The sequence below is a fragment of the Lemur catta genome, chromosome 10 (genome assembly GCF_020740605.2).
Source record: "Lemur catta isolate mLemCat1 chromosome 10, mLemCat1.pri, whole genome shotgun sequence".
Lineage (NCBI taxonomy): Eukaryota > Metazoa > Chordata > Mammalia > Primates > Lemuridae > Lemur > Lemur catta.
The window spans coordinates 79199925-79212300 of record NC_059137.1 but is presented as its reverse complement, the minus strand read 5'-3'; the positions used below and the strand labels follow the sequence as shown (position 1 = coordinate 79212300).

General features: G+C 34.0%; 1 protein-coding gene across 3 annotated transcripts in view; it reads left to right on the top strand.

The window, feature by feature from the left end:
• Window positions 1-12376, top strand: part of AGTPBP1 (ATP/GTP binding carboxypeptidase 1) — a 169247-nt gene that overhangs the window by 126420 nt on the left and 30451 nt on the right. For all 3 annotated transcript variants that reach the window (XM_045562705.1, XM_045562707.1, XM_045562706.1), the window contains exons 18-23: window positions 677-764; window positions 3313-3457; window positions 6921-7074; window positions 8138-8318; window positions 9659-9788; window positions 10727-10858. In XM_045562705.1, coding sequence (XP_045418661.1) covers window positions 677-764; window positions 3313-3457; window positions 6921-7074; window positions 8138-8318; window positions 9659-9788; window positions 10727-10858 — 830 coding nt within the window. The remainder of the gene's footprint in view (window positions 1-676; window positions 765-3312; window positions 3458-6920; window positions 7075-8137; window positions 8319-9658; window positions 9789-10726; window positions 10859-12376) is intronic.

The following is a 12376-nucleotide window of genomic DNA, read 5'->3' as shown; positions in this document are numbered from 1 at the left end:
AAATTAGAATTTAAGGAAAATCAAGCCAGTCAACCTTTCTAAAATTAGCATATGAATTTAATTCAATTCCAGCTAGAAACCTAGTGCATCATTTTGGAAATTAAGATGATTTTAAAGGACACGTGGAAAAGAACATTTCCAAGAGTATACCTAAGAAAATATATTATATATTTAATCCTATTTTTGTTAACAGTCCCTCCCCCTCCTTTCTACTACACACACATTTGTATGGGGAACAGTGAGGAAGAACACAAACATGCCATTTTGGTGGCATTTTTTTCCATTAACCTCAGTGTGGATGGGAATTCATGGAGAGTTACAGGGGTGATCGTACATTATATCTTTATGTATTTTTTGATTATTTCACTTGTTATAAGGAATATGTTATATTTAATATGGAAAATTTAATAGAGAAGAGTTTAATGATGTTTCACTCTAAAGTTGTAATCCTTTTTTAGTTAAACTAAAAAATAAAAGTGTATTATTGGTTGACTTAAGAGTTTTAAAAAAATTTGTCATTTTTTTAATACTAAAAACTGGAATGTAATTTATTTCAGCCTTCCTAAACATTTGGTGCTTTATACAAAGGCAAGATTAATTTTTAACTCAAAAATTCTGAAAAGAATTTTCTCTTTCTCTCTCTTTTATTTTTCCTCTCTTTTCCTGTCTCTTAAAGGTATGCAGCCACTCATGTATTCAGTTCAGGAAGCATTAAATGCCAGACCATGGTGGATTCGTATGGGGACTGACATTTGTTACTATAAGTAAGTATCCTAAGAATAACAGGACATCAGCTTACAGAAGGGAATATTAACTTCATTCTATTTCAATGTAAAGCTAAAACGTAGAATTATTATTGCATACTTTTAAATTGTATTATATTACTGTGCTTTAGTAATTCTAGAGAGTCCTTTAGAATTTGAGAATTATGGAGTATGTATAGTAAAAACAGTATGTGTTTTGTAGACAGACAAACTTAACTTTTTATGCCAATTAAGTTCTCTGATGCTTGTTTGTCTTACCTATAGGATGGAATAAAACTACCTTCATCAATATATAAGATAATGTGTGTTTTTCTGGTTTATTTTATTTCTTTTTCTTTTTTTTTTTTTTTTTTGAGACAGAGTCTCACTCTGTTGCCTAGGCTAGAGTGCCGAGCCATGGCGTCAGCCTAGCTCACAGCAACCTCAAACTCCTGGGCTCAAGAAATCCTCCTGCCTCAGCCTCCCGAGTAGCTGGGACTACGGGCATGCACCACCATGCACGGCTAATTTTTATATATATATACATATATATGTGTGTATATATATGTATATATATATATATTTTTTTTAGTTGTCCAGGTAATTTCTTTCTATTTTTAGTAGAGACGGGGTCTCGCTCTTGCTCAGGCTGATCCTGAACTCCTGACCTTGAGTGATCCTCCTGCCTCAGCCTCCCAGGATTACAGGTGTGAGCCACCGCACCCGGCCTGTTTTTCTGGTTTATAACCTGTGTATTGCTGTATCGCTATAACATGGTGGTATAAATAACTTTCCAATTAAATGTTAAACTTTTGGGGGTTTTCCCCAGAAATTGGCAAGTTGGCAAGGACTTTATTCTTGAACTTGTTTTGCATTTTCCTTAATCCTTAGCACCTTGTCATTGGGTATCTATTCAGGGTACAGTGACTGAGTTAATGATGACTATACCAATTTGAAAATACCTTGAATATTTATTGTGTAAATAAATAACCTATAGGCCCTGATTTTTCTCCACTTCATGGCTTAAATAATACAAGATGATTTGGAATTTTAGAAATTAAGTTGTTAGATAAAGCTTCTTTAAATCAGCATATGTCAGCAGTATTTAAAGTCTAGAAAGTAATGTGTACCTTTAAAAATTTTTTATTATGGGAATTTTCAAACATTTACAAAAGCAGGGAATAGGATAATGAGACCCCATGTATTCATCACCCAGTTTCAACAATTATCAACACATAAGTTTTAACTATGCTTTCACTCCTACTTCCACACTGAATTTTTAAAGCAATTTCTAGATGATATATTTTATCCATATTTAAATATGTATCTCTAAAAGACAAGGCCTTTTAAGGCAGTCGAATCATAATGCTGTTGTCAGACCTTAGAAAAATTAAGAAAATTTCTCAATATGATGAAATATCCAATGTTCAAACTTCCCCAGTTGCCTCAAAAATGTTGTTTTATAGTTGGTTTGTTTTAATCCGAATCCAATGTAGGATTGCACATTGTGTTTGATTTTTTTTTTTTTTTGAGACAGATTCTTGCTTTGTTGCCCGGGCTAGAGTGAGTGCCATGGTGTCAGCCTAACTCACAGCAACTTACAAACTCCTGGGCTTAAACGATCCTACTGCCTCAGCCTCCCGAGTAGGTGGGGCTACAGGCATGTGCCACCATGCCCGGCTAATTTTTTTTTTCTATATATATTTTAGTTGGCCAGATAATTTTCTTTCTATTTTTAGTAGAGACGGGGTCTCGCTCTTGCTCAGGCTGGTCTCGAACTTCTGACCTCGAGCGATTCACCCGCCTCAGCCTCCCAGAGTGCTAGGATTACAGGCGTGAGCCACTGCACCCGGCCTGTGTTTGATTTTTGTTGGTAATGTCCTGTAAGTCTCTTAATTTATAGGCTTCCCTTTTCTCTCTCTCTCTTCTTCTCCTCTTCTCATTCATTTGTTAAAAAAACTGGATTGATTGTCATACATAATTTTTCACCTTTGAATTTTGCTTATTGCATCCTTGTATGTTAATAAACAGTTCTATCTCACCAATTTTCTAGAAACTTGGTTAACTTCAGGTTTGATTTTTGGGAAGAATACTTCATAGGTAGGTGGTGCAGTTAATTCTCATTGTATCACATCAGGAAACATCACTATTTCTCTTTTTGCAATCTTAAGATTGATTAGCGAATTCAGATATTATAGACTGATCCATCCACCATAAAGGTGTTCATCAGCTGTTCTTCTAATGGCTGTAGCAGCCATTGATGATCATTGCCTAGATCCAATAGTGTGTATGGCTGTCAAAGCATAGGATTCTAAAAATTTTGTTGATTAGTGTAGAGTAGTAGCTGCATTTAATTAGTAAATCCAGAAGTGAAAAGTAATGTTTTTGGCTGATAATAATTAACTTCTTTATTAGTACTAAGTCTATTTTTTATGGGCTATTTAAGTTCAACTTTTTATAGAGTGAGCTTTTCTTTTTTTCCCTGAAGTTCTATTTAATAAAAATTAGCAAGGAAAATCAGAATATTTGTATGGGTGAAACGAACATGTTTTATGCTTTTCTGTTGCAGAAATCACTTCTCAAGAAGTTCAGCGGCTGCAGGTGGGCAAAAGGGAAAATCATACTATACAATTACATTCACTGTCAATTTTCCACATAAAGATGATGTTTGCTACTTTGCTTATCACTATCCATATACGTATTCAACTTTACAGGTGAGAACTCTAAATTGTATTATGACTGTTATATGCATATGTATCCAATATCTGAAGAAAAGTTGCTTTTAATTAAATATCTTAACAAAATAAGAAAAAGGTTCAATGTTGACAGTTTAAAAAAATACTACAGTATTTGTTGAAAACATAAAATGAGAATGTAGTTCTAATTTTTTTAATAGAAATATTGAGGAAATTTGACACAATTTTTACTTCCCATCTTTTGTTGAAGTCTACACATCTCTAAGCTAAGATTCCATGATTTACAAATTTTAACTAGGTGAGATTTCTGCTTGTTTAACCAGAAGCTTTAAGTCTCATAGAAAATGTTAACAGTAGGCCGGGTGCAGTGGCTCACGCCTGTAATCCTAACACTCTGGGAGGCCGAGGCGGGTGGATCGCTCAAGGTCAGGAGTTCGAGACCAGCCTGAGCAAGAGTGAGACCCCCGTCTCTACTAAAAATAGAAAGAAATTATCTGGCCAACTAAAAATATATATAGAAAAAATTAGCCGGGCATGGTGGCGCTTGCCTATAGTTCCAGCTACTCGGAAGGCTGAGGCAGTAGGATCACTTAAGCCCAGGAGTTTGAGGTTGCTGTGAGCTAGGCTGATGCCACGGGACTCACTCTAGCCCGGGCAACAGAGCGAGACTCTGTCTCAAAAAAAAAAATAAAATAAAGAAAAAGAAAATGTAACAGTAGAAAAATGTGCATGCAATTTGAATTTTTTGTAGGAAAAATTGAAAAACTTTTCTGTAGGAAATGGTTTTATTATGGAATCTTAGATCCAGATTTTTTAGACTCTGCCCATCTATGAGTTGTTTTGTGGGACCTTTTGAGATTTTTGAATGTTTGCATTATAAAGCAAAACTAAGCAAACTAAGTGAAGAAAGTAAATGATCAACTGTGATAGATTTATCCTCAGAACAGAATATCTATTCTAATGGTCAAGGATCATGAATGTATGATCAATTTACTAAGAAAGAAATTGGAGCACTATTATTAGAAACAAGCGTCTAAAATCAGAGAGGGGAAAATGAAAGAAAAACATAATCTATAGAGGAGAAAAGTTATCAAGGGTGAGAATACTAAATGAGGCTTACTGTATTTTAATAGAGGTTACAACCTACAATAAAAGTATAATGTTCATGTATCTTTCTGTGCTGAATAACATGGCATCAATGTATATACTTAGTGACTTAGTAGTTCTATTTTTGAGTAATTTATCCTAGGAAAATAATTACAAATGTATATAGAAATATATTTTCAACATTTTTATTTGCCTGGTTATATGTTATTGTTCTTTGCTGATGTTGCCTTTTTCATATGGCAATTTTGAATTCTCCTGCTTTCTTTCAGTCCCACTACCAGGACTCTTTCCAAGCATGACCATTGTTTCTCACCTGGACTTCTGCCCCTTCTTTTTAACTGGTGTCCTAGGATTCACTTTCACCCCTTATCCTCTTTGTTAGTCTTTTTTCCCCACTCCAGCCAGAGGGCTCTTTTATGGCTAATCTCATCGTATGAACACCCTGTTTAAAACTATATAGTGATTTGTCTTGCCGTTTTTGTGAAGTCTAGAATGCTTACTTGGTTTATTCTGTTCCTTCAGTTCTATTTTTTACTTTTTTTTTGCCCTGTCCACATACTGTTTGAACTATTATTTATTTAATATTTATCTTTAAATAGACTTTAAAATAGATCGTTCTTTAAAATTTATCCTCATCCTAAGTCAATACTCATGCAATTACAGGTTTAATGTACTAGATTTGTTTCCTAATTCACAGTAAAATATATACCTATTAAACTTTTTTTAAAGGTTGTCCACGTATCACCTAGTTATTTCAATTACCAGTAGTATGCAGCGTGCTTTGGGAATGGCTGATCTATCAGGCCTTTCATTCCGTACCCAGCTTCTCTGTTTCTCACCCTTGTTCTTTCTGGTTTAACTATAATGAGTCTTTTTTAGTTCTTTGAAATGCCCTTATTTTGTCTTGAGGTCCTACATACTTTTCCTTCTGACTGTAGTACTCATCTCTGTCGTCTTCATTCATTCCTTTGGCTCTCAGTTTAAATGTAATTTTCTTCAGAAAACTTTCCTCACCATCCACTCAGCCAGACTCCCTCCCCGTTAATACAAGCTCCTGTAGCATTGTTTTTCCCCAGGGTAGGGTCCATTTATTCATGATTATGTCTCAGTGCTCTCTGCACAGTTTCTCGCAAATAGTGACTATTCAGTCAGTAGTGATTATGCAAATGAGGAATAGGCAAAAGTTTGAAAATCAACTAAGTATCTAAAAATAAGGGATTGGACAATTTATTGTTTGTATAGCAGTATAATAAAACCATTAAAACTTGTGTTTTCAAAAAACATATTTAACATGTTTAATGATGTGGTATACTATTCATCATTATGAATATGTGTGTGTGTATAAATTAAGTGATGAAATCAGATTATAAAATGTCTTTTTTGTAATCATGGTTTTGTTTACATTGCATTTTTTAGTAGTAATCTAGGTGATGCAAGGTGGGTGTTTTAAATTTTGTCTTTTACTCTCTGTGTCTTCCAAACATTTTACAATAAGCCTGTACTAATCTTGAAATCAGGAAAAGAAGTTGTTGAAAAATTTTTGCTGCATAATTTTCATTCTTTAAATTTTAGATTGATGTTGCAAGTCTGTAGTCACTGACAATTCCAAAATTGAAAAGGCTTTGAGGCCAGGCGCGGTGGCTCACGCCTGTAATCCTAGCACTCTGGGAGGCCGAGGCGGGAGGATTGCTCGAGGTCAGGAGTTTGAGAGCAGCCTGAGCAAGAGCAAGACCCCATCTCTACTAAAAATAGAAAGAAATGATATGGACAGCTAAAAATATATATAGAAAAAAATTAGCCAGGCATGGTGGCACATGCCTGTAGTCCCAGTTACTCGGGAGGCTGAGGCAGTAGGATCGCTTAAGCCCAGGAGTTTGAGGTTGCTGTGAGCTAGGCTGACGCCACGGCACACTACCCTGGGCAACAGAGCGAGACTCTGTCTCAAAAAAAAAAAAATTATAAAAAAGAAATAAAAAACAAAAAAAAACAAAAGGCTTTGAAAACCAAAAGCTTTTTCATAACTCATTTGGCAGCAAAGCTTGACCTGAACTGATGGGAGCTTATTGAGAATATTGATTCCACTTAGGGTGATTCTTCATATGTTTTGCTGCAGAAATAATAATGTGCTTAGCTTATTACAGGTTGTTGCCCTTGACTCTAGTGGTGGTGTTGCATAATTAATATATACCCACTATTTCACCTTTCTCAAGTTTTCCAAATACTGAAGTTTAGACTCCGTCTGGCCCTGAGGGTTTCAGATAAGGGAGTAAGAATCTGATTCATTTCTAGTTATGTGGAGATCTGGATGCATTATTTCTATTTATCATAGGGAGTTTTTAAGTGATTGTATACTTTGCTTTAAATTTTTATTAAGATGCATCTTCAAAAATTGGAGTCAGCACACAATCCTCAGCAAATCTATTTTCGAAAAGATGTGTTATGTGAAACCCTGTCTGGAAACAGCTGTCCCTTGGTGACTATAACAGCAATGCCAGAGTCTAATTATTATGAACATATCTGTCAATTCAGTAAGTCTGTCTTCTTCACTCAAAATATCAGTCATTTTCACTTATTTTTCTTTGCTTAATATGTATTTTATAATGGAAAACTGCTAGGAATAGACTCAGAACTTGGGCTCTAGTCTTGGTCCTGTTACTGCTTAAGCCATGGGTCTACCTCTGGGCCTCAGTTCCCTTATCTTGAAAGTGTGGGTGTTCATGAGATGTTCTCTAAGATCCCTTTTGATACTACTGTTCTTTAGTTCTTAGACATCATATTCAAAGTAAATACAGCAAATGATTTTAAGAGTTTGTGTAATAGTACCAACAATTTAAAGATTGACAACTAATTTTATTGATAAACAAAACAACCGGAAACCTATGAGTTTTGATAGCTAGCACTGAATAGCTACTTGTGTTTCCCTGCCATATATATTTTTTAAATTGCTTCATATATACAGCTTTGGTAGTAAAAATTAGAAAACTGTTCTAATTTTGATAAGAAGGTTAAGTATTTTCAGAAAAGAGAAAGATTGTTATGTATGAAAATATAAGTGATGAGCTGAGTGATTATTTTGTAGATGAGCTAAGTGATTATTTTGTAGACTTAGATATCTAAATATATAGGGAAGAATATTTTTTGGCAAATCTCTGAGCAGGTATATTTTTTCTCTGTGCTTATCGTAGTGACTGTAAGACAGGGATAAGATTGTATTTTCTTTCTTTACCCCATGATTTTATGAAGAATAATTTTATACTTTAAACTTCTTAACTAAAAATCAGGATTATATTAAAGAACTAATTTTACATGTAAGATTTGTCATTTGGAAATAAATGAGTGGCTCAAATGCTATTTATTGTTTTATATTTATATTATACACTCTTTCAGGACATGGTTTATATTGGTTTTATATTTGTTTGCTTTATAGGGCCTAGTGCAGTGCTTGTATATAGTAGGTGCACAGTGAGTTCTACTATGAATTTATATCAGAATTCAAAATTGAGTAGAGACATTTCTAAAGCCCCAAAGTAAAATATCATACAAACTTTTAGTAGCCGTTCATTTTAATTTGAGATTTTATGTGTACTTTAGGAAATCGCCCTTACGTTTTCTTATCTGCTCGGGTACATCCTGGAGAAACTAATGCAAGTTGGGTTATGAAAGGAACATTGGAGTATCTCATGAGTAATAGCCCTACTGCTCAGAGCTTACGAGAATCTTATATTTTTAAAATTGTCCCTATGCTAAATCCAGATGGTGTCATCAATGGAAAGTAAGTTAAGCAATAGTTATAGAATATATTATAGCTTATTGTGGTTGTCGTGTATAAACCTGTTGAAATAATAGTGTCCAGGTTAATTAGGAAAACAAACCTAGTGATTTCTCTAGAACAAAGAAATTTTTGGTGGGGGATTCATTTAAGATAAACGTTTAAATGAAAATATATTTTGTATGCTAGTAGTGGTATGAAATTTTAAGAAATTCCATTATCTATGAGAATATGATTTTATAAAATGTCTATGTCTTACTTGAGTTGTTTTAGAAAAATCACAATGTCAGGATATGAGAAAGATTAACACATACCTCTCATATTCCTTTTTAAAAAAATTTGTAAATAGCATGAACCTAGATTATTCTAAGATTTAGAATTCTGGGATCTCTTTCCACTGATATGGAATGTTAGCCCCATCTGCTAACCTCCTTCTGTTCTGAGAGGTCTAGTTTCAGACAGAAGGAATTCTTTAGATCGGAAATACTAGAAAAATAATTACTTTTTAAGTGGAGGTAGCATATAGTTAGTATAATAAATTTATTCTGGCAGTTTGACAAGGTCTTTGTAGTGCTTCTGAAAGATGGAATTTAGGCTAGCTATCATGAATATCTCCAAAGATGAGAATACAGTATCTTATTTATTCAACAAAAGTAGCATGAATATTTCTCATATTTTAGGAAGTTACTGAATTTTTAAAATATAGGTTTCTTTTTAGTTGATATGGTTATGGAACTAGAATGAAATCTGTTTTTAATTCAGAAACATATTGGCCAGTTAGAATTCTATTTCTGTTTCTATTTGTTATCACCTTGTGATTGTTTGCTTAAGTTTTTGCTTCATGGCTTTAATACTTAGTACCTATGAGTAAATGAGAATGTATTTGAATTTTTACAAGAATGTGTGCTTTTCGTAATACTTGTCTTTCTCAGAAAGAGGGCCCAGATAGCACTTTTACAACATTACTGATGAAATCAAGATAATAGACTGTTAGTATAGCAAATGGTTATTACATAGTCAGAATGGGAAATGTGACCATTAATAAATTTTATAAAATATGAAAGAAACCCCCAGAATTGAGAATTAACTTCTTTCTTGAGAATTAACTTGAAAATTTTGGTTGTAAATTGGAAAGCTTACCACAGTTAAATGCATGTGACACAAGATTTTGCACATAGCAAATGCTCAATAAGTGTTTACTTACTGATGTGTACTCGATTGAGCCCACCCTCTATACGTATTGGAAATACTTAGTGGAATAGAATCATAAAGTTAAATCAAAAATGTATATAAGGGTTTATTGGTGCCAACAGTTTTCTGTCTTTGTGTTTATGTATGTGTAGTCACCGCTGTTCTTTAAGTGGAGAGGATTTGAACAGACAGTGGCAAAGTCCAAATCCAGATTTACATCCTACAATTTACCATGCTAAGGGGCTACTGCAGTACTTGGCTGCAGTGAAGCGTTTACCCCTGGTAAGTGGCAATATTTGTTTTTGCTTTGTAAAGTCAAAGACAAAGTGTCTTTTTAACAAAATCATCAGTCACTTGCATAATAATTATGGTGTCAAATTAATACAGTATATACATATTCTTATTTTATCAAGTTGAATGTTTATAATCATCACAAGCCTTTTATTTTTCTTTTTTGTTTATGAATATTAGTAACTCCTGGTTATAAGTTCTAGATATTTAACTTCACTGTTTGAGCAACACTAAGGTATGATGTGTATCTTCCAAATTCTCAAACTAGTAGAAGCTTATTTCTGAGTTCTTTAGTCAGCTCTGAAACTGTTAAGTCTCCATACACATGGAAATGTGGTACAGGCATGATATCAGACTATACTGAACTGCATATATAAGTTCCTTCTGCTTTCACCAGCTTTTGATTAGAATGTTCCCATTATATTAGTGTTCAAATTATTGAATCTTTCACTGGGAAAGATAGAAAAATTTTGCAGAGGGATAAAATTGACGGGTTCTTTATTTTTCATTTTTTAAATCATGCTTTTAAAAGTTAAATTGAAACCATATCCTTTTTTATAGTGTTTTTCATGAGAGCATTTTCTTGTTCTTTTAAATTAAATAAATGTTTTAACAGTCGTTTGGGACAGTGATGACTGCAGCTGTAGATTTGAACTACAATTGAATTTATTCTTAAAATGATGAATAAATAGTAGATACAATCGTGATATAGGCTCTTTAAAGGATTTAGCAATTCTAGAATTAATCACAGATCCTTTCCAAAACTAGATATTATTACTTTTGTTGGTTCTACTTGTGAAACAGTTGTTCTCTTGCAGTAAAATGATGAAAGAACACAGCCCTGTTCATTGTCATAATATTAAGTACCTTTACTTAGCAATATATGTGTTTGAAGGCTTTTAATTTCTAAAACATATTTTCTTTTCAAGGTTTATTGTGATTATCATGGCCATTCCCGAAAGAAAAACGTGTTTATGTATGGCTGCAGCATCAAAGAGACAGTGTGGCATACCAATGATAACGCAACCTCGTGTGATGTTGTGGAAGATACAGGATACAGGGTAATTATTACAGATGACTCATGAGTTTTTGAATTTCACACATGCATAAAACTACAGAAAATAATTTAACATATACAAATTACTGAGATTTACTAAATGTTGACATTTTGCCATTTTTGTTTCCGATTTCTCGTTTTAAAAGTTTTTGCTTTTCACATTTAGATTTTTCATGTATTTGGAATTAATTTTTGTATGAGATGTGGGGAATCTAATTTTATTTTCCCTGTGGATACCAGTTGGCTCAGCACCATTTACCAGATAGTACATCCTTCCTCTGTCGAGTCGACGGAGCCATCTGTTACATACCGTCTCCACACGCATGCTGTATTACAGCAGTCATCCTGGTTTCTAGCTCTTTGCATACTGCATTGTTCTAATTACTGTAGATTTATAATTAGTGTTGATATCTAATAGGGTAAATTTTCCTTTTTTATTTTTTTTAAAAAATTCTCTTGGCTTTTTGTGGTCAGTATTCTTCCCTGTGAATTTTAGGATCAGTTTGTGAATAAACTTTGTTAGTATTTGTATCAGAGTTGCATTGAATCTAAATTAAGGTGGAGAGAATTATGATGATGATGATATATATTAATAGTATTGCTATCTATGAACATTGCCTGTCTGCTCAATCAAGGCCTTTTTTTTTTTTTTTTTTTGTAACAAAAAGTTGTGCTCTGTCACCCAGGCTGGAGTGTAGTGGTGTCATCATAGCTCGCTACAACCTCAAACTCCTGGGCTCAAGCAATCCTCCTGCCTCAGCCTCCCCAGTAGCTGGGACAACAGGCATGCACCACCATGCCCAGCTAATTTTTTTTACTGTTACTCAGGCTGGTCTTGAACTCCTGGGCTCAAGTGATCCCCCCACCTCGCCCTCCCAAAGTGCTGGGATTACAGGCCTGAGCCACCAACCAGACTCAATCAAGTCTTTTATATTCTTCAATAAAGATACAAATTTTTTTCACACACACGTGATATTTTTGTTAGATTTATTCCCAAATACTTTATGAATTTTGTTGCAGTTGAGGATGGGATTTTTTCCCCCACATATCTGCCTGCCCCAGTTTATCATTGATGGTGCACAGGGAAGCTATTGACTTTTTTTCCAGCAGGAATTTCTACGAATTTTCATATCCTCTACAAAAGGTAACATATCAGAATGGCATCACATGTTTCAACAGCAACTCTGAAGGAAAAACGTAGTGGAGCAATGTCTTCACAATTCTCAACTAGATTTCAAAACTTTAAATTTTATACTCCATCCTAACTATCAGTATGTGTGAAAGTAAAAAAAAGATATTCTCAGACATTGAAAGTCTAAAAAATTTACCTTACAAATAGTCTTTCTCTGGAAGCTTCTGGAAATTATTCTCACCAAAATAAAGGAGTATTCTGAAAGAGGAAGGCATAAGGAAATTAAGTCAAAGAAAGAGACAAAGCCCATGGTGAAGGTGAAGGGAGAGCCCAAAAATGTATGTAAATGCCCGGTATATCAATATTCAACAAATGTACTACCACAATACC